Source organism: Mixophyes fleayi, chromosome 3 (genome assembly GCF_038048845.1).
Source record: "Mixophyes fleayi isolate aMixFle1 chromosome 3, aMixFle1.hap1, whole genome shotgun sequence".
NCBI lineage: Eukaryota > Metazoa > Chordata > Amphibia > Anura > Limnodynastidae > Mixophyes > Mixophyes fleayi.
The window spans coordinates 97,030,586-97,056,530 of NC_134404.1; the positions used below are offsets into that span (position 1 = coordinate 97,030,586).

The window sequence follows — 25,945 nt, forward strand, 5'->3', positions numbered from 1 at the left end:
CCGCACACAGTCTCTGGCTGTGTAATGTTCGATGTCACCTGCGCTCTCCCACGATGCTGCTCTGTGTCCACCAGATGGCGGTATAAACCCTCCTCGTACTGTTGTTATTATTATTATTATGAGACTCAGCAGCCTGTGTCCTCCTCACACTCTGCAGAGTATCGCTTCCTGCTCGGCAGATGCTCCTCCCTGAGTCGTGCAAAGCTCCTTTGGGAGTGGCTACAGGAAGCGATATTTAAAACAACCTAATGTACATGTGAGAGCGCAGGCAGTGCAGACTGTACGGAGCAGGAATGGGCCGCTTGTCACGTACTGAGCAGCAGGCGAGAGTCGGGTAGGAAGCCCCCCCCCTCCCCCTGCACAGAGGCTCATCCAAGGGATAACAAGCTGCTGCACTCCAGCTCTGGGGCCACCAGGACCCAACAACTCCCCTCCAGCTCCTCAGGCAGGTAAGCTGTCCTGCCAAGGGGCACCCACTCGCCAGCTGCCAGGTACCCTCAGCATGGATGGATGGATGGATAACTTTCAGCCGCTGATCTGCTGTCCTGGAACAAGGGGTGAATGTGGAGTGTGCGGGGACAGAACAAAGGATTATGTACCGTGGGGCCGGGGAACTGGGGAGTTTCCTGCTGATAGGGGCTGGAATGTGACCGCAGAGATAAGTGCAGCAGACGTGTGTCTGCAGCTGGTAGGTAGGTGGTCGGGAGCCCCCTCTATACTGGGGTCAGGATGGACTTTACACAATAGTCTAAACTTGGCTGCACTTAAAATAATGGTTTTATACAACGATGACTTTAAACTTTAGGATCCCCTCTGATTAGGCTCAGGGGGTACTAAGAGCCCCATTCATGCCTTTGTGCACAGATCCTTAGACAGACAGTGGCCAGTATTAGATATGGGTACTGAAACTTTTTGTTATTGGGTAGGGAAGCGACACAGAATCCCCTCTCCCTGTGCTCAGGTTTCTATCGCATATGGATACAGTGATCTTACAGTATATACCATATAATATACTATATACATATTACACCATACCATGGCAAGGACTTTTTCCAGAGCTAAAACATTGAAATAGCTGTTATGATAACCGGCATAAGAATAAAGTAATACAGAAGTGGGTATATCGATGATATAACTAATAAACAGCAGATTTAATAAAAAATAGTTTACAAAATGTGCCCTTGGTAAATGTTCCTTTTAACATTGTGGGTCAAGGTGTTATCCAATCAGACAATTAAGCAGTGTACAGTGTATCTTTATCATATCCCACTGGTGTGTGTGTGTGTATGTGTGGTAGAATTATATATACTGCCACTGTGGCAATGTGCACAATAGACAAATGCTTCATTATATCATATATCATTGTGCCATTTGCACTCGCTTTGTCTCAGAGATGTGTTTACCTTTAATTAAATCATTTGCTTTTTGTCACTAATACAAGAGTAGATTTGTTTTTATCTTAATCAAGTCATGACAAGACATTCTGTATGTGGGGCAATAATTCTCTTAGCATTACTAATGTAACCTGAAATCTTTTACGTAGTCAAAGTGTCATTTGTCAATTTCAAGAGACGTCAAATATGCACATGGGAATTTATTGTATTGTTTTAATTAACTCACAGTTATATGTGTTTTTTTTCTCTTTATTGATGCAATTCCCTTAAGTAACAGTGAAAAACAAGTATAATTACCCCATATTATAATATATATCTGTACTATGCAGGCCATTCAGGCATGTTTTGTGTGATTTATTTATTTTTAATTAATGTTTATTATCAGTTTAGTAGTGTGCTATTACAATTCTGGGTCAATATAGCGTGCATAGAGAGGACTCATTTTCCATCTTAGTAATTTTTTGTAGATCTTTATACCAATGTATTTGTTGACACCATACAAGGTTAAAGTGTTAGAAGAAAACAAGTTGTTAACCATGTTAAACTTGTGAACCTTTGTGTTTCCTGTATCTTACCATGTGCAGTAAATAAAGTTATGTCCTGGCTTTATTGTTTAATATCTGGAAGAATGTTTGCTTATAAACAGTGGAGAACATTTTTAAAGGAGCATTTCATCTAAATGGATGCAGTATAAAAATGCCATTAGAAACATTCATAAATCTATAAGTCTACAAAATATGACAAAACCGGAAAATGAATTGTATATTGCTTTTTTACATGGATAAGTGCAGGTTGGTGTCTGCTGTTACTGGCCATTGTACATACTGGCTCTGTGCTTGTAAGCTATGAGTTTAGCCTGGTGTGCTTAGGCAAAGTCTACATTTATTGTCATACTCAGCTCAAATATCTTCAGAGATTCTGTCAATTACATCGTATTTTTATTATTTTAATGAAACTAGTCACAAATAGTAACATCTGGTGGAGCGGTTTGATAATTTTTGACGGAATTGGCTCGATATTGTACCATATGTGGGGCAGAAATGATTGCTCTGCCCAATCAGAGTCCACTGAGTGGCATTTCAGAAACTGCCATTCATGCTATCAACATGTTGCCACTTTGGTAACAGAGGACATTTATAAGTGAATAGATTTATGACCATGTACTTTGGGCATGGGACAATTGTAAAGGATGGCATAACATCAGATGAAATTGTGAGCTAGAACAAAGGACAAGAATATGGTTTCATATAGTGAGACAGCACCCATAAATTTTGGCTAGCCTTAAATCTTTTCATTGAATTGTTGTTTTTTTTCCCATAGACTCTATAGGGAAGTAAGTGCATTGTGTTCACAGCCATGTTACAAATACACAAATGGTGGTACTCTCTAGAAGTTTGTTTTTTAAAAAAATGTGTTTATATTGTTTCAGAATTATTGTTTGTTTTAAGTTACATGCTACTGAAACTACTTTCTTCATTAGAAAATGAAGGCTGTTATGATATGAGTGGAAACATCATTGTTTTAACAAATACTGCTTAAAAAAACAATAACGTTATTATTTAACACCAAAATAGTTGAAATGAACCAAACTACATTTTTTTTTTGTGTTGGTTACCTAGTTTTATACAGTATGATATAGTGTACTTTATTTTATTTTTTTGATGCCCCACCCCCCAAATGTCAATTTGAAATAATCTCTATTGTAGACCAATTTTATAATTTGTTCCATACAGAAAAACTTTAATATCATCTTAACCTGGTTCAGCATTAATTTTTCACTTTTGACTCTATCATAGGTGTAATATTTAATTATTTGTGGTTGAATATCCAAACTGCGTCTAAGCTATGCTAAGGAAAATAAGACAATAAAAATGAGAATCTGGAAATAAGTCAAGAGTTGATTTCAGCCAGCTTGATGTGTGATGTTGGGTGTGTATGCCACCTTAAGGCTGCCTAAGTCTCACAGTTGGGAAAGAAAAAATGGACATGTGAATGTGTCAGACTGGGTGTGTATGAAGAGCGCAAGATAGTGAGTGAGACAGGGTGTGTACACGTGACCTTAATGCTGTCTTGTAGTCAGCTTGTGCATGTCTGTTTTGCTAGGCTTGTTTGTGATACATTGTGTGCTCTTTTCAGTGTTCCACTGTAGTGTAAATAAAAGGTAAGACGTGTGCAAAGATCTGATGTAGTTATGAGCTCAAAGTATTTATGACTAAATACTAAGAGCCAAACCACTGTAATATGCAAGTCTGTTATGTGTGGATGGTGTATATGAAAAGTAGGGAAAGGCTGTTTAATGAACATTGAGTCATTGGTGGTTGTTTGAAGAATCCCAGAGATTGGGTTGGTTTAAAAAAAAAATACATGGTTTTGATATTAAGTCAACAGTTTAATGTAAAGCTGTCTTCTATCCTTTAGGTAGGCCGTACTGGAGACTAAGGTGAGCAATATGGAAGACTCCTTACAACTAATGGATGCAGATATTGGTGACGACTGTTCATTAAAGGCTCCAGACGTAACAAGTAGGGCATTTTCTAGGCATTCTGATAAAATTCCTCCCGTGAAACCTTGTTTTAAAAAGAAACCAGCCCAGAAAATTTTAGACGCTGAAACCCTTCATGCTCTGCGGCCAATATTTACTAGTTTTTTGGGATCTGGGACTCTAAATGGAATATTTGTATCAAATGATCAATCTGGGAATGGTAGTAGCTTATGTGAACCCCTTGCAAAAAAGGCACTCGACATAGACCAACACTGTCCCCAGAACAGCGGACTGATATCCAGGGATTCAAGTCTTAGGCCGGGGACAGAGCACACGGCGTCTGTTCACACAGTGCAAGATCTGGATGAAGACCAGTCCAGTGCAATAGAGAGCACAGAACCAACCTTTTCATCAGAAAGCACTAGTGGGGCTGCTCCTAACACTGTCAGTGGCTCCTTCCAGGATCCTCTTTTGCAAACAAACTCTAGTGATTCCACCAGCCCAATCTGCTTGGACAAGATTTTACAAAGTTACTCATCTGGGTTATTCCAGGACACCAGCTGTCTGGACCAATACAGTGTGAGCCAAAATAATAATTCAAACCCTGGGATATTTGAGGACAAAACGGAGGAAGCCTCTCTACTTCTCGTGTTTGAACTTTTGAATCAGCTGCAATATCACGTCCATCAGAAAGATGGGATTGACATTTGTGTGGAGTTTTTACAAGGGTTATGTTTTTATGGTAAAGATTGCCAAAACCATCATACAGTATTGCCGTATCATTGGCAGGTTAGGAGGAGTGCTACCGGCCTCTGGCAAAGCGTAAATGACGATTCGCAGGAGCATTTGGAAAGACTGTACTGTAGCCCAGATAGTGATAGGATCAAAATGCGATATCAGTAAGTATATCATTTTATTTATTCAAGTATCTCATAATACTTTTAATATCATTGATTGTTTGCCCTGAACTCTGTTACCCAGTAGCAGAGGAATTGTTATCTGTGGCATTCACCTACCTGAGTTCCAGGGTATGAGCAATTCAAAGAAATGATGAGAATGTGAATGTGTTAGTCCCTCTGGTGCTCTGTAACCTTTTATTCTAACGTTTGCCGTAGCTAGTGAGCAACGCTCGACATATCTTACTTCTAGAAATACCATTAAAAATTTTCTGATAACGTAAGCATCAATCAGCATTTGAAACGGGACATTGTGGCTGGGATACTTAGAATGTTTGTTTCAAAATGCTGTTAGTCACAAAGCTAAATAGCCTTTTGGAAAATCAGCCTGGCAGCATATAAAACAGATGGGCTTAATTTGATGTTTGGTGTACAATGTTGAGTACTATAATATTTGGTGATACTTTTTTTTTATTTTATTATATATATATATATATATATTTGGAATAATTGTTTAAATAAATGGGCTTGCAAGAAATGTTCTATCTTCACTAATTAGTCCTCTGTAGCCAATTCACGTCTAGAAAGCTAGGAACAAGTTGATTCAAATTTAATATATATGTAGATACTATGTTAATTCGTTTCATTGTCCTTGTAGATTTACATGTGCATTGGGAGGAGTAGAACATGTAATGTAGTGGTTTTGTATTCTCCCATGTCTGATGGGAACCATTGTTTGACTGCATTTGAAGAAGTGGAATAATTAGCCCATGGTATAATGTTTAGACCATTATGAACTGCTAAGAACTGTAGAAGTTTCAGTACACAACTCCTTTTTAGGTTTAATCAAGGTATAATTAGTTGACAGATATCAGTGTTCATTCTTTAGTCAGCGGGATCAATAAAGTTTCTTTGAGGTCACTGCAACCTGTGTTTCCCAGAAATTCTAGGCAATATTCTGTTGCCAGGCAACAGGCAACAAATATTTAGTCATTAAGTCCTTCCAAGGAGCTCCCAAACAAGCCACAAGTTGCACATGGCTTTCATGGTTACCACATTATTCGGCTAGATCTATTAATCTCTTGTGGTCGGACTGGCCCAGCAGACCTATCAATGCAAACAAAACCAGGAAGTGCCTGCTCAGCACTTTACATGATCAAGAGAAGCCAAGCAGGAGACAGCTTCACTAGTAACCATTGGCTATCGGTTGTTTGTTCCTCTTAGTTCTAAACAGTGTTTCCTTGGCATTGCAAGCAATTAATGCCCAGTTAGCTATAACACGAACCATTGTTCTATGTTGTTAACCTATATATACAGCCCGCAGACTACTCACTCTTTGGTTTATTCTGACCTCATAACTTGTTATTGATTTATTTTTGTAGAAGAAACAAGAACATGAACTGAGAACTTTTTATAGGTGGCAGGAATTTATGGTTTTCACTCTACCAGCAATGGTTTCTTTATATTGACTAAATACATACATAAATAAATGTGTGACAACAAGCACAGAGCGATTTGTGCAACAAGTCTCCCCCTGTAATCAGCTGCGGTAATAACACATTGAAGGTTGCTTAACTTGATGCCAAGGTACAAAAGAGCAGAAACTTACAGCAACTTATCTGACTGACTGGTGCCCTTTGCACTTTACCGCTAAATAATCCCTATGTGCTTTATTTATATGGCCATGTTTTCTCAAATACAATTGTACTGCCAAACATGACTGTCTCTGACCTGAATGTGCTTCCTGCTATGAATGTAAAATTTTCCCTTCGCTTTTTCAGTCCTTTCATTCCCCATTTATACCTTCACATTACCTTGGTATTAAAATGTAATGGTGTTGTTGGAACCTGTTACAAAAAATTTGGTTTTAAGGCAGCATCAGTTAAAACGCATTAACAAGCTGAGCTGAAAGCAGTTTATTACCTTCATTCAAGGTCTTAACTGTTAGTGAAGTGATTATTCCCAATGGAAGGAATGCACATGTACATGCTGTGACCTTACAACATTTCTGAGTGCCAGAGATCCGAGGTCTTTCATTGATGATTTTTTTTTTCTTTATTAATGAATTTCGAGCATACAGTCAGATTCTAGTTGTCATTTATTTAGTACATTCTACAAAATGACAGCTAGAATCTGATTGGTTGCTATAGGCAAGATCTCCCCTTTTCAAACCCGCTGGAAACTCGCAGCTTGATACGTTTACCCCCAGGGCTCTTTGGCTCATCTTGTATAGACAATGTACAAGTCCTATGTTTTTTAAGAGACCAAAAAGTTAATCATGACCCTTTGGAAAATATAAATATATGTTTGCAGATACCTGTACTAGTCTAAGAATTGTTTTTGTGTTTGTCTTTGGTGGAGCTGCTGATCATATCTTTGACCCAGCTGTTTTTTTTGTTTACTACACTTCTCATACACCAGACTTAGAAACAGATCTGAATGTTTTCTGTTGTTGCCCCTGGAGAAACCACAATTTCTGTACACAGCAATTACCCAGGCACTATCCATTTTCAGCAATCGCACACATTTTCCAAGCTAATCTGTGTTGGCTCCGTTATGTTTTTTTTTTTGAGTCTGCTTAGGTAGTCCTCGTGATGAGATAATGTGCAGGGTTTGTGTTGGGGAATAACAAGTGTAATGGTCGAATCTAGACTTCACTGTTTCAACTTTAACATCTCTCCCATAAATACCACATCTCATTCTTAAAAAAAGAAAAAAAAAAATTTGGAGGGTGGGGTAAAAGCTTTGGGGTGATGTTGAAATTGTTATCTATCTATATATATGAATAGTGATAGGCCAAAAAATGAGCACTGTGGACTATATTGGAGTTTTATGTTTAATTAATTTGAAGCTCTCCAGGACTTGGATACACAAATGACAAAGCAGCAGTGTACTGGGAATGTCAAAGGGGTTTTAAATGCATGCTTTGAGCAGTCTGGGTACTATCAGCTGCATGTTTTCCCATTTCCATATGAAATAAAACTAATTGGTTTCTACTCCAGCGATCCAAGAAGCTGTGAGTCTTTTGAAGTGCGGTCCTGGAGATTCTGTAATCACAAATGCATTCACTATTTGTTTAATTGAATAAACTGTTTAAAGTTTTGGGAGCATCTGTCACCTGTACCTCAGTACAACTCGCATTCTGTCTGTGAAAGGGGTGATTCTTTAACCCCTTCCTTCTTTCCGTTTTCCAAAGGAATTCTGGTTCATGGGGTTTGTTTGCATTGTGTTTTTTTTGTTTGCACAGCAGCCTTTTCTTATATTTCCCAAGGGAGCAATTCATTCACGAGCCAGTGCTTTGACTTCCCTAGTCTGTATAAATGTACTTGGAGAACTGTGTACAAACACGTCTAAGTTCTTATTCCCTATACCTCTGCATCTCTGGCATTCCGTCCCATGCCCACAAGTCGTAGCGTTCATTCTGTCTGGGTGACAGTGCAGTGGAAATCTGCTGTAATACATCTATGTTCTGCCAAATATCTGAGCGGCATTGTCATATCTGACCTGTGCCGGTTTATGTATAATTCACACCGCAAAATAAGGACCGCTTCTGTGGTGTGTTTACTGAGGGTGGTACGAGATAACATTCATGCTATCAGCAGACTTTATGGGCACGCACAAAGCGGTTTAATCATTCATTCCACCAGATTACATAAGATGAGAGCTATTGGGCCGATGACACATTATCTTTAATGATCTTCCATCAGCAAAACCCTTCCTATTTTGTCCACGTACATGGTTTGTGAAATCTAGGTAGAAAGGCTTGTGCATACAAGGGAGTTAACTGAGGTCTTTCAGTTTCCATACAGCGTAGGAAAATAGATTCCTCCGGATGGATTGAACACTGTATTTAGTGTGGATTCTCTGCCAGTTTTTAGAACCCAATACTTCTTCCTGTGCTTATGAATACAAACAGCCTTTGCATTAATATTATGCAGCTCGCAGGCTGCACTTGTTGGGGACAAGGTGCCCTTGCCTGTTGTTGTTGCAGCAATTACTAGCTGATTCTTAGGTAACAGGTAGACTGGACCCCTGACCCAATGCTGCTACTGAGATATGTGGTCATTCTCATCTTTCCTGCACCCTAGTGACACTGGATTCATTTCATTCTGCTCTGTGTCTTGGCATTGATTCACTGAATCTAGTTGCCATGGAATGTAATATTGGGGGCTTAAGATAACCTATCATTTTCAGGATTAAAATGCTTTTTTCCCCAGTAACAAAATATATGTATATATGTGAGCAATGTGTGACATTGTATTGTTCTTGAGCAACTGTAATCGGCTTTCACCAGCAGTGGATGTCCTCATAGGTGAATGTGACACCATTTGTGTTTCCTGGTGCCACCTGTGTGCCTATGAGAAGATCCACAGAACATGTACTGTTGGCGACGCTTGTAGATATGTGGATCTGTCAGGTTTGTGATGATGTATGCTTTACAGAACACTAATGCCCTATGTACTATTATAAAAATAAAGTCCCCCTGTATTCTGTCCATGAAAGAGCAGAATATATCAGTATATATTGTCAAACGCCGTATGCCAGCTTCAGCGTTGGAGTAATGCTTGCTCCCAGGTGACTTGTATAGCATACTGTAGTCTTGCACCCCTGAGATGGGGAGCTGTGACATGTGATAATGCTGTTATATTATGCTCCCTCCCGAGCATAGGGGAATTTCATTTTATTTTCAATACATAGGGCGTACGTTAAGTTGAACACAAGTTGCATTTCTGGAGTAAAATGTCTCTTTACTTCTGGGCAGGCGCACAAAGCACTAGAAAATAGTGGTGTGTGTGCTCTTGCTTAGTAAAAAAGCATATTCTACACCAGAAAACGCAATTTGCATTCAAATTAACACAAGCCCCATAGTGTACAAGGCGTTTTGTGAACATACTTTTATGCAAAACTGTCAGGTCCATATTAAAATGCACTGATATTGTAATCGGCATGCTGATTCAAGTGTCATCATCATTTATTTATATAGCGCCACTACACTAAACACATTTTACATGATTTACCTTCAGATCTGTGCTCTTCATCTGTCATAACCTTTATCAAATACTTGATAGCTTATTTGTACACTGAAATGTAAAGTTGATATTTATGTGCTACATGAAAAAACAGTCAGTATTTAACTTATGTGCAAAACAGAAAACTAATTTTCACCCCTTGCATTGTAACATGTTTTTTTGTTCAGGAGACTGAAATAAGAAACTTCTTAATTTAAGTTCCTTAATGAATCGGGCCCATGGAGATTTGATTATTTGAAAAGATAAGCAAGTGACTAGCAATGTCTGTGTGTACACACATGTTACCACCACGATGGGAAGGTGATCATTGATATGCCTTGTTTGAGTGTTTACACTCACAGATTTGAATCTGACAAAAGGTTGGAGCATGCACAGTACCATGGGGGCACCAGTCACCAATCATTATTGGGGAAATCTCATTATTGTGGAATATACACAGAGACAGATAAGGAGATCAATGACAATTCTAAGGGCAGAACAAACACACTTTAACATTGTGGTTTTGGCTCTGATTTGGTCTTTCTTTGACTAAACGCACATAAAAAGTTGCCAATTAGAGGCTTCCCAACGTATCTACATGTCTGATGCCGGTTTCCCATGTCATGGGAGAGCAATTGGCCAATACACAGCTCCAGGTTTATAGATAAGAGGCTGCTGGTTTCTAGGAGGGAGGGCCATGTAATGGAAACTAAAACTGATTATTCTAATGCGTTTAGGAGCCATATCTACAGTGCCAAGCACTTTATCTGCAGATGGCTCTGACTGCTGCTGACCTGCATTTTACATAAGAGACTTATTCTATGTAGGTTACAGCTCTAACCAAATGCTATATGTTGATGCACTCTTTTATCTTAAAAGGGAACAAGCCACATTTCCACAATGCACAAGTGATGTGTATGTGTTTTGTGTGCAGTTACTTTAATTGATGACTTCTCCTTGGCCCACTTAGCTGTTACACATAGGTTTGCTTGCAAAGGATAATCTCGGTTAATGGATTTCACTTTGCTTATCTGGAAGTCTTTATCAGCAACCCAGGATGTACAGAGCACAAAGCAAATCCACATGACCTGAACTGCACACTCTGACTACAGCTCTGACTACACCGCAACCTTCTGTGTCGTGCTGCTACTTTAACACGGGCACATTGGTTTTCTATTGTATTAGCAGTACATACGTAGAACGGGCTAATTGTCATTGTCACCAACAGATCCTAAGCAGTTCCTCTGAGGGCTTATTACACTCATTCACGTTTATTACTCTAATTTCTTGATTGGATTGTCTTCGCTGAGATAATGAAGCCAACATAAGCCAGTTATACAGTAGACTATAGCATACAGATGTGTGGGACCACTGAGTCACACTTCACCGACAGCACAATGGTGTGGAAATGTTTTATGACATGTACAACTAAGTTGGGCTGTGACATCTCAGTATTCCATTTAAGTTGAACTAAACACTTATTTCAAATTTTACTTATATATGTGAAAATGTTAAATCCGTATTTTATACAGATTCACACCAGTTCAACAATCTTACTTTTCCAGGGCTGTACTATATATGTTTAGAATAATGCATAATTGTTTTGCAATGGAAACACTGAAGCCTGATTTTGTCTATTTGTTAAACAGTGTGATGTGTAAATAACAGCAGTTTGGTCTTTCAAACAGATAAGGTAATGTGTCAGGAGCACCTTTTGCCATAATATTCCGGTTGACTAGAGCTATAGGGGTATTTGAGGAAACAATAGTCTGTACTAAACGGTACAGTCCGTCCTTCCCTAGGATGTTCTAACAGCTCTGATTAACCAGAATATGTACGTCAATAGTGGCTTACTGCTCACTGCCTTATTTCACCTTGCCGTGTGCAATGCAGACCATATAGGCGCCACTGTGCAAAACCAGGGCGTTTTGTGGTATACCGCCACTGTGGTACAAAAAAGTCCCCTGTAGACAATAGCAAAAGAATCATCAAAACAATTGCAGTTTTTATTTAGAAGTATGAATGACTCCGCTGTGTCACCTTCATGTTTAAGCATTATGACAGTATCCACTATATGTACTTGTTTAATAAATTGTTGCTACGTGCATTTGATTTTTTTTAAAGGGCACAAGACAATGACGTCTAGAATCTGATTGATTGCTCTGCGTTACACCTAGGACTCCCACGTGTCATTGTTTCTCAGTACAGTTTTTTTTACCACCCCAAATCGTTGACAAACAATACTCCCATAATTTAGACTCCAGATGAACCTAAATGAGGAGTCAGGTTAGATTAGGTTCATTTAACAGCGTTACCTTGTTTGGGAACTAAAAGGAATTATGTAGTGAATTGTATAGAGAGATCCTAGTTCAGGGGACATTTGTGTCCCGATTATTCATTTCATCATTATGGGAACACCTAGCACCATTTTATTTAATAAGTCCCACTGTGAATATGTTCTGTCTGGGAACACAAACATTACTTCCTGGCTGGGTCGTGCTACAATTGCAACAAATACAGAGTATTGCAAAGTGTGGGAGACAATGCAACAACAAAAGCTCTTTGCTTTTGTTTTGTTTCAGGCTCATTACAAAGTGTCCTGGAGTAATCCTCTATTCCCATCAGTATTTCCTTATATTGGATACAGTATGATTTTGTTCTGGGCAATAGCTGGAGATTTCACATTTATTGACCCTGTTTTTTGTTTTTTTTTAGTTTGTTTTTTTTCGGTTTTGTGTATTGTAGATGATAATTATGATGTGTTTTTCTTCTTTCTTGCTATTAACTATGGATGGATCTCATAGGTATGTCACAAGAAATTACATACTAAACTTTTGGTACTGACAATACATTAAGTTTTTGCAGTTTAAGTGATCAATACAGATCCTGATTCTAGCTTTAAAAAAAAAAAATGCAGATTAGTTTAACTTTTATTTCATTTTTTATTTTAGTTCTGTATATTCATAGCAAAGATTGTCAACGTGTTTCTCTGCAATTGCTGCAAATGCCTGGCCCTGATTGGTAGGGCATGCTGGTACTTGTAATGCTGGCCTAGAGTGATCAGATGACATCTTCATATTTGTATAGTGTGTGAGAAGGCATGTACAAGTTATACCGGGAGAGGCCCAGGCCAAGCCAGCACTGCAGGGCAGAGAAATACTGGACTGTATAGAACACATCCCACCCTCAGTCAGACTTGCCACCAGCCTACATGGCTTCATACATTCTCTAAAAACTGTTTTACAAAGCTCTCCTTCCTCTTGTCTTCCTTCTCGTCTCCTTCCAATTTAGGGCTAGATTTACTAAGCTGCGGGTTTGAAAAATGTGGGGATGTTGCCTATAGCAACCACTCAGATTCTAGCTGGCATTTTGTAGAAGGTACTAAATAAATGAAAGCTAGATCTGATTGGTTGCTATAGGCAACATCCCCACTTTTTCAAACCCGCACCTTAGTAAATCTAGCCCTTAGAGAAAATGCAGGAGGTGGGGGGCAAAGACACTATGTCACCTCTTATACACCCGGTCATTGAGCCTTGCGCGCTCATGACCTTGTCACCGGTTGCCTTTCATTGGACCTAACCACTGCATAGTAACAAGTTAATCAATGTAATTCACTTCACTTGTTAGTGCTTTTAATGTTGTGGCTGATCGGTATATTTATTTAATGCACGAAACATACAACTGAATGATGTGTGTTTAATGGCTACACGTGGCATCTCAATGCCATTTCTATGAATCTAGTTGCAATACTATCCCTGACATTTTTATTTTGTGCAGTATATTGGCACATGTAATATCACAATTTATTAAACTTCAACCAATGACCCCAGCACTACACTCCCTCACTGCCTCTCCTTCATTTTACCTGCTTAAAATTCATCTGTTCTTGTATAACCTCACTCAGCAGCCTGGATAATTATGGTCTGTAGAGCTGAATCTGATCTGTGGGTGTTAGTGCACTATGCCGTGATTAAAATATGCGCTATAATATCAGTTCCAATTAGGCAGCTAGCTTCCCCAGTGGGTAGAGGGAACGGAGCACCTCAGCAGTCTTGTAATAAGTGTATACAGAATGGACTATGGAAAATGGAAATGTAAAAATACAGCTGTAAGCCATGAATACATTTTATGTATTATCGCTGCTTGCAATACCTGGTTACCTGGTCTGTGAGAGTTAATGAAGCCAAAATTAGTTTGGGGCACTAATTACTTTTAAAATACACCTGTATAAGCCATAGGCTATATTTGATGTTACTTTGCATGAGGCATCCAGTAAAATACACTTTAGTTTCATGATACGTTTTTATTTGCTGAAGGGAGGGGGGGTGGGGGGGGGGGTGTTCTATCTTCACTCCAAAAATAATATTTGCTGCACCTCTCCTTTGCCATACATACATTTTAATAGTGATACATTACTGGTGAATTCTACAGACAGATGTCATGTGACCCATTTTATGAGCCTCTGGTAAGAACAGGCTGCATTAGTGCTCTGTGAAATTCTGGGGTTCAGGAGCAAACGGCAAACCAAACAAAAAAGAAGTCAAGATAAGGGGGGACTTGATGTTAAGAATCTGGTAACATACCTTGGGCTAGATTTACTAAACGGCGGGTTTGAAAAAGTGGAGATGTTGCCTATAGCAACCAATCAGATTCTAGTTCTCATTTATTTAGTACATTCTACAAAATGACAGCTAGAATCTGATTGGTTGCTATAGGCAACATCTCCACTTTTTCAAACCCGCAGTTTAGTAAATATACCCCCTTGTGTTGAGTTCAACTGATGCCACACTTGAAAAACAGATGACTAAGTTAGAAACTAAAGTGAACACGTGTGTTCGACTGGTGTTTATCTAGAAAAATGTGGGCAGGGTGTTTTTCAAAAAGTAGTTTAGAGATTATGATCACTTGAAGGGTTCACTCGTACATGTGCATGGGAAACATGAGCTATGTGTGCTCTGTTCATGCCTTGCCCGTTTACCTATACAATCATACCAGATGCTACAATTGTAAATGCGGCCTTAATGTTTTAGCGTACAGTGATGGGAACTTGACCTATTTTGAATGCGCTTCTCATGCGTTTATTAAAGGGAAAAGCGAAAAAAAAAAAAAAAGCCGAGCGTTGTGAAGAAAGTCTAACAGTTCTGTCACCACATGATGGGGAATAAACTTCTAAAACTTCCTGTCACACAGATCGGGCTCCTGATTGTGACAGCTTTCTGCCAGCTGACAGTGTTTTGATAGTCTCATAACATCCAAGTTGTACGCTGTTTTGTAACCGCTGTAGCTAGATGCACACAATGTACCAAACAGGGTTTTATTCTTTTCTATGACTTCGTCTGTCATGAAAATGTCTGGATACTAATATATCTGGACTTTTTAAGGAAGTATGAAGTATATATGCTATTTACTTGTAGGGTTAAGTTACACTGGATTTTTCCCTAATACACAAATGATGCCTACATATGTTCCCAACTGTAAATATCTGTATAAACATCTAAGCTCTGATGTCTTCACTTATAATCTGCAACTATTGATGTTTGTTTGGTAAACTTGTGTATTATATGGTATAACACACACACACACCTGCTTTAAATTATTATCCACACGGAGTTCCTTGGCGTGTATCATGGCTCTTGGACTGTTGCCATGTGACTTTTAATATCATTCTAATTCTACAGTACGGGGTTATTTTATTCTATATACAAATTTCCAACAATTTAAATCATACTTGCCAACTTCTTGTAGTTGGCTGCCGGGGAAGGTGGACCAGAAAATCACGTCATGTTGGTCCTGCCCACCGTGATGTAATAACGCAAACGCGTAATTTTTACAGCGGGGGCGGGGCCAAATGCCGCAATTCCAGTCGAATCGCGTCATCTGCCAACTTCACTAGGAAGTGGGCAGATGCGGGAGATTGCCATGCAATCCCAGGAGTCCAGGAGACCCATCCCGAATCCGGGAGTCTCCCGGACATTCCAGGAGAGTTGGCAAGTATGATTTAAATAGGTTCTATGTAGGTCAATTTTCAGGATATGTGCATTTATGAGTAAGATTTATATACTGCATTAATGTATCTCATTTCAGTTTTAGTGCTCTAATCATTGGCCTGAAAAACTGGTACATATAACATTCATATATGTGATGATGTAGGATCTCTAATATATTTTTAGATGTCATTCCCTGAACAGAAAACAAATCCTGGCAAATAACAGTTGTCTTCCATCATCTGAATTTAGAAAAGTTGCTTTTGTTGAAAATCTTTGTATAATAACAAAACAGGTTTTAAGTGAATTTGCTAAAACTCCAAATCTACTGCATACGTATTTGATGTTAGACTATGAAGTAAATATTTAAGTAGCCTAAATAGTTTTCCAGGTCACGCTAATGATACCTATTCGAAGAAGTTTCTGTATTGCAAAATGTTTAGCTTTAACAAGATAGCGTGAGAGAAACTGGTGCAGCCTCTGTCTTTCTCATGCAAATTATTATTTATAGTCGTGCTAAGCACATGTTTAGATAGCTGAAGTCTGCGCAGTTACACTTAAACCAGGAATTCCTTCCCAGCTTGCAGACATCACATGGATGCTCTGTTTAGAAATTGTAAAGTTTTACTGAAATGATGGTGTTCTAATATGCTGTTACATTTGTTTTAGGAATGCCTTGTTTTTGTGTAACCAAACTACTGATTTAGGTCCGTTGCTCACAAAGGGCCTGACTGACGTAAGTCCATTTGTGCCACGTAAAATTGGGACTTGCGTCTGTCTTCTGCGTTGAGCGTATTTTATCTTAAGCGCAAGCAACTCAAAACACAGCCACAGAAACACCGTACACACTGAAAACCGTTTTACAATGAACTCTGAACTAGTCCCAAATCTCTACAATGCTGGCAGGGTATTTTTTTAGGTTTGTGATTTTTGTTTGCGTTCGTTTTCCACAGACGGTTTTGTTTCTTTTCTGGATTTTAATGGGGTTTCTGATTGTCTTGGTAACATATTTAAAGGTTAAAGCGTGTCACATGCACCATTAGTACACAGGAGGGCTGAGCATTTTCAGTTCTCAAGAGATTTGTGTTTAGAAATACTGTTCAGTTTCAGTTTTCATTCACGTTTCTGGGTTTAACTGTAGAACAGATGCTTCTGCTTAAATCGTTTATTCTTTAGTTTTCATTCCCGGTCAGGCTTGCGGAACAAATTCAGACATGAAAACCAGATATCCGCCTTGTTTTGTGTTTGGCATTGAGTGTCTGAGCTTCACTACCGTTCAGTCTCTGCCTGTGCTCTGTCCTTGAACAATAAAGCTACATGAAAAAATAGTGCGGGGGCAACTGTAAGAAGTGTGCACAGGCACACTGTAGGCAGCCATATTGCGTGCTGAGGCAATATTTATGAAAACACAATATTTCCATTCGCATATAACCAGTGGTATCACAGTTTACTAAATTTTATGGGCTATGTTTTGATGATTATTGCTTCATGACAATTTTAAAGTTTTCTTGCAAATACCAGTACCAGATTTGCTGCTAGTGTCTGACTTTTGTGGGGTAGATCTCAATTTGTGCACAATTTCCTTTCCTAGTCTTCTTAAGTGACAAACTGGATATTAAGGGGCTTATGTTACATTGAACGCCTTTGGCCAATAATTTCAGATGAAGTGCTTTGCGTGCTTGGCTTAAAATAAAAAAGCGCATTAAATGCCAAGAACCCAATTTGCGTTCAACTTAACATAAGCCCCTAAATGATTAAAACAAGCGGGTCTATTGCTTCTTCTAAACAGTGTTGGCTACTCCAGTAAAGGGATCTTCAGGGATTGCTTGTGTTATCTTTTCCGTGCACTAAAACCGAAGTGTTTATGTCACTCAGATGTATGTCTAACCTCTTTAGGTGTATGTTGCCACATACTAGACTGACTTTATCAGTTTATGTCCATCTATGCTCAAAAAGCAGAACAAACCCTTTTGACATTTATTTTCAAGCCACTTCAATAACTGTTTATAGTGGCGCCAAACCGTACACAAAACAATCTAACTTGTTATGTTCACTGTTTTGCCTGGTTGTTCCGAACGTCTTCATGTTATTAAGTCTTTTTATCAATGTAAATGGGCACGATAAGATAAGTGGTGTGACATTCCCTAAGGCTGCGTACACACTGGAGCTTTATTGTCCAATCATCTGGCAAATCAGCTGACATATGACTGTTCGGTCGGAAGTCGGGTTAGTGTGTATAATGTAAATGAAACAATGGTCAAAAGTCTTCCCAAAATGTCGAATGTCGCCTCATTTGGTTGGTCGTACTGTTTGATATTTTCCTCCCTAACGATCATGTAGCGTGTATACACTTCCGATCGATCCACAAGCAACTGCCGTTAGTTCCTCGAGCTGCGACTTCTTTGGGGACCTGTGTATGTAAATTTCTCCTGTAGCTCGGGCATATGAGAGTATGAGTCTCTCCTCTTCAACCACTTTTTGGTCCAGCAAGATCTATTCTTTCTCCTTCTTTCCCTTCGGGACTGCAAGTCTTCTGGCCACAGCGAGCAGGAAAAGAGCAGTTACCTGTTGTTCTTCAACAGTATCCATACTAGTAAAAAAATTGTTGATGTGCGTTTGCGAACGAACATACATTGAACATGCTCTGCCCTTTATTTAACTTTCTTGGGGATATTGTTACATGGACCTCGTATGTCGTTTCAGTGTGTCCGAAATTCAAATCTTTGCTCACTACACTATGGCTGTGAAAAGTCGCTGCACGGACGGTCGGTCTTTCGTTATTCGTCTAAAACGTGACTAGGGTGTGCGCATTAATCGTCCGAGCGATCGAAGGTAAAGTCATTGCAGATAACACGTCGGTCGGAAAATTCTTCAGTGTGTACCTAACCTAACTTTGTTCTATATCGCTTTTATATGTATGTGTGTAGCTGATGGCAAAACACAATTTAATGACCCGTCTTTTATTTTCTGTTTCTAGGGGACATGATTTTTTAGTAAATTTGGACTGTATGGCTATTTATGAAACTCATGAATTTGACCAAATCCGGCGACTCTCTACTCCTTCTACCTCTGGCATCGCCTCGAATTACGACACTGTGTGGAAATACTTCTGCAGAGATCACTTTGGATGGCGAGAATACTCAGAGGTACAGTTCCTGCTCATTTAGTCATTGTCCCGGCTTCTATCACACATTGCAATGTTCAAGTACACACAGTGGGGAAAGCTATTATGAATCAGGGTGCAGCAGGTGCTAGAGGCGTTTCATTAGAACTTGCTTTATATAATTGGTAGAGAGATTACAAAGATTATTATTAACATTGGTTATTAATAGCGTAGATACAGTAATACGTTTGAATTTCCTATTTAGGCCTTTGTGTACAATGTTTATTGTTAAAAATAACAAAATAATTCTGGAAAAATGTGTAAAATAAAGCCGTGTTGTTGGTTGTAGCAGTGCACCGGTTGTACGATAAATGTGCCTTGCCAGGTTTGCTGCCAATAGAGATGTCGGTGTTTTTATTGTATTGACCATGTTCCTATGTACAACAGCCCGTGGTGAAGCTGATAGAGGAAGCCAACTGTCGTGGTCTTAAGGAGGTCCGCTTCGTTACGTGGCACAACCAGTATATACTGAACATCAAAGATGGCTTCCAGCAGAACGCCTGCTTCAGGAAAGAAATCAAAAGACGACCACTCTTTCGTTCCTCTGTAATATTATCGCCACATCTCCAGTAAGTAGCTCTCTTCTGATCCTCGGTTCTTACTGTGTATTACTGAGGGTGTAGGAGGTGGAGACAGTGGCAAGGGCAAGAGACTGCCTAGTAATAAAGACTGAATATATTCACGCTCAACCCTCTGGTGTGCTAGTATGGCAAGAGATGGGCATCTGTTATTTGACGGCTCTAATCATAACATCTCCTGGGTAAAACTGAAAAAAATTATCTAAGATCTTCTATGCTGAAACTTTAACATAAGTCTTAATTCTGTCCCTTGCGTATCTCTAACATTGACCCACATCCTAAATAGGAACCTACATCAAGTGTTAACCTAATTTGTACCATATTGTAGTGCAAGTTATAAAACTATCACATGTCCCAGCAGATCTCTGTTCTTACCTGCCCAAAGAATGTAAGAAACCCTCGCACAACTATGTCAAGACTAAACGACTGTACGTCACCCCCTTATATTATCTACATGGGCATGAAGCTCACTGATCTATTAAGGCAGGCAGAGTGTCACTGCAGACTTTGGGTAATATTCACATCTGCCAGACCAGCAATGCAAATGTAAAAAAATAATTTTTATACTTTATTTTTAATTCAACCTAACATGAGAAATCATATTCCTCTGTTAAAAAGCAAAAGGGGCGTCCTTCTTTCTTAAGCTGGCATACAGTGCCAGGTGGGAACCATATTGGGGATCACTGCCGGTAACATTCTGCACTGTGAACATAAACGGCATTTGGCAGAACATTCCTCATGTTCCACAGCAGTACTGACTTGGGCGGATGTGTGAATTTTCAAGCAAGTGCTGCAGCTTAATCTTTTTTGATTTGAAGCCGTACAAAAGCTGTTTGTGGCATCTCATGCACAGCTGGAAGCAGGATTGCACAGTCCAGTATTTAGAACATGCTGTTCTCTTAGGGTAAAGCAGGAAGCTGTTAGTCTGCCTGAAGGCTTGACATGTATGGTCTAGTAATAGCTTACCACGCCACACATTACAGAGAAAGGTTGTCTGAGCAGCTAAGTATGTTATCACAGAATGCATACACTCTCCATGAATGTGGCAGCTTGCTGCACGTAGGAATTGAATCAAAGACAAAAAAAAAAAGCGTAATGTTTTGTCTGCTATTTTTAGCATTTGAGGTATATTCCACAGTCTGACATGTTTAGACTTGATCACCCCAGCTACCAATCTGTGTGCACCACTTTCAGAAGTGGAAGGGCTCAGTCAGCTTTGCAGCTAACTGCAAGAATTTAATAACGTTCCTACTAAACCAGCCTCCAGTGACAATTTACCCGAAAAGTCCTCCAAAGTTACAAAAAAGAAAATCCAGACTAGTTTCACATCTTGTTTGCATTAAGGTGGGTCTGTGTGTTGTAACACTCATTACACCACATTGCAGAAAGGACCAGAGGTATGCAGCTAGGTGTCTCTCTTCTGACTATGCTGCATAATGTGACACTGTATGGTGTAGGGGTAGATAACTTGGCTCTTTGGTAGGAGGAAATGCATATGTATCATTACTGTAGGTCTCCAATGGTACAATTTGTGTTAATTGTTATGTTCTTTTTCTCACCATTGTGTGGTTATTGATGCTTCAGTTAGTTTAGCTATCATAGGATAAAGCATATACAAGCAACCTGTGGCACTCTAGCTGTTGTGCTACCAATAGTCTCATCTAGTCCTGTCAAGCTGACCTGCTAGTACATGTAGTTCTGCAGCAACTGGAGTGCCCTAAGTTGCCTATGTCTGGCGTTAGTTATGTATATGGAAATCTATATATGAAGTTTTCTTCAGACATTAACTATCCTAAAAAATCGGTGAACAATAGGGGCCTGATGCTGAGCAAAGCATAAAAAAGAAGTAGATTTGATTGTGGACAACCCATGTTGCAATGCAAGGGGTGCAAATTAATTTAATTTTGCATGCAGGGAAATACTGACTGCTCTTGCATGTAGCGTACAAAGACTGGACTTCTTTAATTGAACACTGCAATTTAGAGTTGAGCTAGGAAACATCCCCTCCTAACTCTAAATCTGTCCACACACTTTAAATTAGGCTGCCCCCTCCCCCCTTCCAGATTAATAGCAGATCATGCACAGCAAACAAAAGCAAAGATTTGAACTTGACGTATTTGCGGCCTCCCCCCATATCCACATTGATAGCGGTGCCTCCCCAATATATAAAGCTATACACCTTTACTATGGCTTGCGCAGAATGCTTCCCAAGCTTTTTATTGTGTTTGTTGTGCTTTGGGATTGTGTTTTCAGTAGAAGGCTTCCTGCACGCACCCAAAGGTAGCACATATTTGGTATTACTTCATCCTTCTTTTATCAGCTGCAGTTTAACTTGCCTGTTCTAAGGCAGAAGAAAATGTTATGTACACATAGTTGGTCTTGTAGAAAGACTTGAGGTTGTGCATGATATGAACAAAAAAGCTCTCTCGACATAAATGAGATGAGTGACTTGCATTAAAGCCCATGCGGAGAAGTAGTTTGTGTTGGTACAATACTTTATAATTTTGTTTTATGGTGCCAGCGTGTTACATAAATCTGGCTTCAAAATAGATGCTGTTTGTGAAATAATGTGTTTGCAATTGCCCTATAAAATGTTGGCTCAGCTTGAAATCCATTCTCCTATAAAATGTTTTCTTCAGAACGAACTAAAATGTTATTGCATTTATCAAAAATTATGGCTTTCAATTTCTATTTGATCTCAATGAAAGTCGGACATTTATTTGATTTAGGATTTTGGATTAATGCCTTCATTGTGCATTGTAATCACAGTGATATGTTTGTCACATTAAAATCTAAACAATGTCATTATTTCAAACTGTTCCTATGAGACTTGTTTAATATGGTGCATTTAGTACAATTAGGGGTAGATTTATCAAACCTTCCCAATAGGAAAAGTGGAGGTGTTGCCATAGCAACCAAATTAGATGTCATTTTCTAGAATGTTGTAGATAAAGGATAGCTAGACTCTGGTTGCTATGGCAACCTTTGTTTACCTATTAGAAGGTTTGATCGATCTACCACTTGGGATCATTTATAACTGACACAGCAAGACAGAAATAATGAACATATTATACAGGGCTACCAACTTCTTACGGTATCATCCAGGGAATCCTCTGATCAAGAGTATTTATTCAGGAAGGTACAGCAAAGTAATTTAGGCTTTATAGTGGGTTTACCTGTCTATGGATAAGCATTTGTGTATAGTGATGATAGAAATCAATGGACTTGTGTATTTTTTTAGGCTAAACAACTTTGTAACTGAGTAAAATATACTAACTGTACTATACTGTTCAGCTCTCATGTCTGCACAACCTGGTCTTGTACCTCACTAAACATCTTTCATTGGCATTGTCTAATCCTAGGACACTGAGTGGCGTGTCCCCAGCGACTTCTCCAATGGCTCAATCAGCAGCTTTACAAGCTTTATCACCTGTTGCTATTACTGCCCCAAACTTTTATCCAGAAACCTGGGTCAACATGGACTCATCTCAGGAGTTTATTCAAGTGCCTATGCCAAAGGAAGACAAGAGCTACAGAACAGTTTATACGCTCTTTCACAAAACCGTGCCCGAGACCAAGTTCCGAATTCTAAAGATAATGAGAGTTCAGAACCTCTTCCTTTGGGAAAAATACAAAAGGTAATATGTGTTTCCTTATTTCTGTCAATGTCAACTTTTTAATACACATCACAAGACCAAAGACTGAAGGCATCTTCTGTCATCTACTGTACAAATATATAAGTGGAAGCCCCTATACTGTAGCAGACATTCAGATGTGATCTTGTCATCTACCATGCTGCAAGCTATTGTCCCCTGCCGTGTTCTGTAATAGGTATAATGCAGCCCCCAATCCTGCCCCTTGACACAACCAGGGCTCTCGTGCCATTTGTCATTTTATTCCAAATGGTTAGATCAATTCCACAACACATTAGACTTAATATGATATGGTCGGAAGATCGCCACACACACAGCCAAACCACATATATTACCATGTCCAATAATCATCCTATCAATGTAGAATATCCTCAGGTATCAGTCGTTTTGGGGCCAATATCTTCGCACATGGGACTACTTTTCACCACATACATAGCAATGATAGATTTCATTTTTTGTAAGCTTTTGTAATTGTTTTGCATGTATATGTGAATGTTATTTGTAGTTTTTTTTTTATATAAAACAAATTATTTTTTAAAATGCATGTACACCTAAAACAATAGTACATTGTCTGTAAAGTACAGGTGATTTGCTTTGCCGCACTATGATCATCATCTATTTTCTACTCTGATATATACTATCTCCCAAGGGAGAACCCCATTAGATATACCTCTTGATCACCTTTTGGGTAAGAGGTGTTGTATATTAGATAAATAGCCTACAGCCCATCAAGAAAAAGTGTGGTTGTTTTTTTTGTACAGGTTACTTACAACTGTATCCAATCAATATAATAAGAACAATAGTTATTATTTAAGCTTGACCACAATTATTCCCAGATGATGAATACAAGCTCAGTGATCTGTGCACAAAGCAATTGAGCAGCAAGAATCTGTAGCCCTCTGCTCTGCAGTGATCTGTACTTACACATAGAGCTGAATACATTACTTAGTGCCACTCTTGTTTTTCACCAACTCCTCCTGAAGTATCATTGAAGTAGATTTAATAATTAGTGGTTGCAATGTCATGATCAAATCTTATAGTACATAATCATTTTTATAGAATAATTAATTTAAAAAAGCCATACTTGTCACTTATAGCCTGATTCAGAGTGAGATGTACTTCCATTTGCATAGTGCATTTTATTGTGCACCGTGCATGCTCAAAGTGATTGCAGGCAATTAAGGATGTTCAGACCTGCAACTTTTTGGCACTTACACCTGAAGAGGCGAGATGGGGGAGGGGAGGGGTGTTCTAATATAGTCAATATACAGTAAAGGCGCGTGGAGCAATTGTGTACGGATTCAGAATGGGACGTGGTTGTAGATACAACTGAAAAAGTATTATTTGCGGGTGCTCAGTGGCAGGTGTAAGTTCCCAATAACGATGACAAACACCCGAACTAGCAAACCGCTTGTAATTAGAGGTTTGCGAATGATTCGTAGATGCTTCTTGAGACTTTAGTAGTCTCCCAGCCATAGCTTAGGATTTTCCGAGTACGTTGTAACAAAGCTGAAAAAAATATTTAGGGTTTTTTTGTACACATGTCGGGAAGTTGTTCCTGCTCTATTGCCTAGGTTAAGCAAGTTTAAATGATGCTTCATAGCAATTGTGTATGTAACATATAAAATAAAAGGTGTTTTTTACATGTTTACAAGTTAGACATAAGTGTCTGAGGGGTGTGTCTGCTACTCTTTCAGACCTGGACACATCTTCAGCTGTGAATACAATTGTGTGCACCTTGTTCAATCTCACATTACGCTTCCACTTGTGTTCCACACTGAATCAGACCCATAGTTTGATCCTGAATTCACGTTTATGACACTTGTCATTTATTCGGATGTGCATGGAACATTCAGTGCTCCTGGTTCCATATTTACACTTTATGTTCTAATCCATATTTTAGGAAGAAAGAATTCATGACGAGGAAAATGACCGGACTGGACAGGATTATGAATGAGAGACATCTGTTTCATGGGACCTCCCAGGACGTTGTTGATGGGATCTGCAAACATAATTTTGACCCGCGAGTTTGTGGGAAACATGCCACCATGTTTGGACAGGGCAGTTATTTTGCCAGGAAGGCAAGTTATTCCCACAATTTCTCCAAGCGGTCACTAAAAGGAGTTCACTACATGTTCCTGGCAAAAGTATTAACCGGAAGATACGTTGTGGGGAATCACACCATGAGACGACCTCCCCCACTGAACTCTGGAGACCTGACCAGCGACCTCTATGATTCTTGTGTAGACAATTTCTTTGAGCCTCAAATCTTCGTGATATTTAATGATGACCAGAGCTATCCCTATTTTATTATCCAGTATGAAGAAGTTAGTAACACAGTCTCCATTTAAACAAATGAATGCTGCTGGTGTGGGTTCTAAGAGGTGTTATTTAATATGGAGAAAAAGACAGAAAAAACCCCCAAAACTTCCAAGTTCTGTGATGACGACCAACGGTGCACTTGTTGATAATTTATGTGCATATTGTAAATATTTTTCATTGTTAACAGTTTGTGTGCCTTTTTGTTAATAATAAAAAATGTTTTATTTATGTGAGTAAATATTCATGTGTTCAAATATAAATTTGTTCTTGAAGCTTTTGTTTAAGATCCTTAACTCCCGTTCATCTAAGCCAGGCCAAGGATAACTCCGGGTATATTGCAACCAAAGAGGTTGGTCAGTAAAAACTATATAACATTAACTGCACCAGCACACAATTTTACCTTTGTGGCAGCATTGAATGAATAGTTTGTCAGAAGGCTGCTCAGCCGGCAAAATGCTTAGACT

General features: G+C 39.1%; 1 protein-coding gene across 3 annotated transcripts; it reads left to right on the forward strand.

Annotated features, from left to right (window-relative positions):
- The first annotated feature begins 226 nt into the window (after positions 1–226).
- Positions 227–25,709, forward strand: TIPARP (TCDD inducible poly(ADP-ribose) polymerase). Of its 3 annotated transcripts, none has more exons than XM_075202043.1 (6): positions 227–491; positions 3,813–4,775; positions 18,743–18,911; positions 19,316–19,497; positions 22,869–23,144; positions 25,063–25,709. In XM_075202043.1, exons 2-6 carry the CDS (start codon positions 3,844–3,846, stop codon positions 25,508–25,510), a joined length of 2,007 nt encoding a protein of 668 aa, XP_075058144.1. In that variant the 5' UTR covers positions 227–491; positions 3,813–3,843; the 3' UTR covers positions 25,511–25,709. The 3 variants fall into 3 exon arrangements, with proteins under 3 accessions (XP_075058144.1, XP_075058145.1, XP_075058143.1); XM_075202044.1 differs by having other exon boundaries at positions 227–449; positions 3,817–4,775; XM_075202042.1 differs by having other exon boundaries at positions 228–449.
- Positions 25,710–25,945: the final 236 nt, after the last annotated feature.

Bases quoted from the DNA above. Each gene is read 5' to 3' on its own strand.
- TIPARP (XM_075202043.1), top strand. From the start codon at position 3,844: ATGGAAGACTCCTTACAACTAATGGATGCAGATATTGGTGACGACTGT. The intron at 18,912-19,315 runs GTACAGTTCCTG...TATGTACAACAG, and splicing joins GATGGCGAGAATACTCAGAG to CCCGTGGTGAAGCTGATAGA. The intron at 19,498-22,868 runs GTAAGTAGCTCT...GTCTAATCCTAG, and splicing joins ATATTATCGCCACATCTCCA to GACACTGAGTGGCGTGTCCC.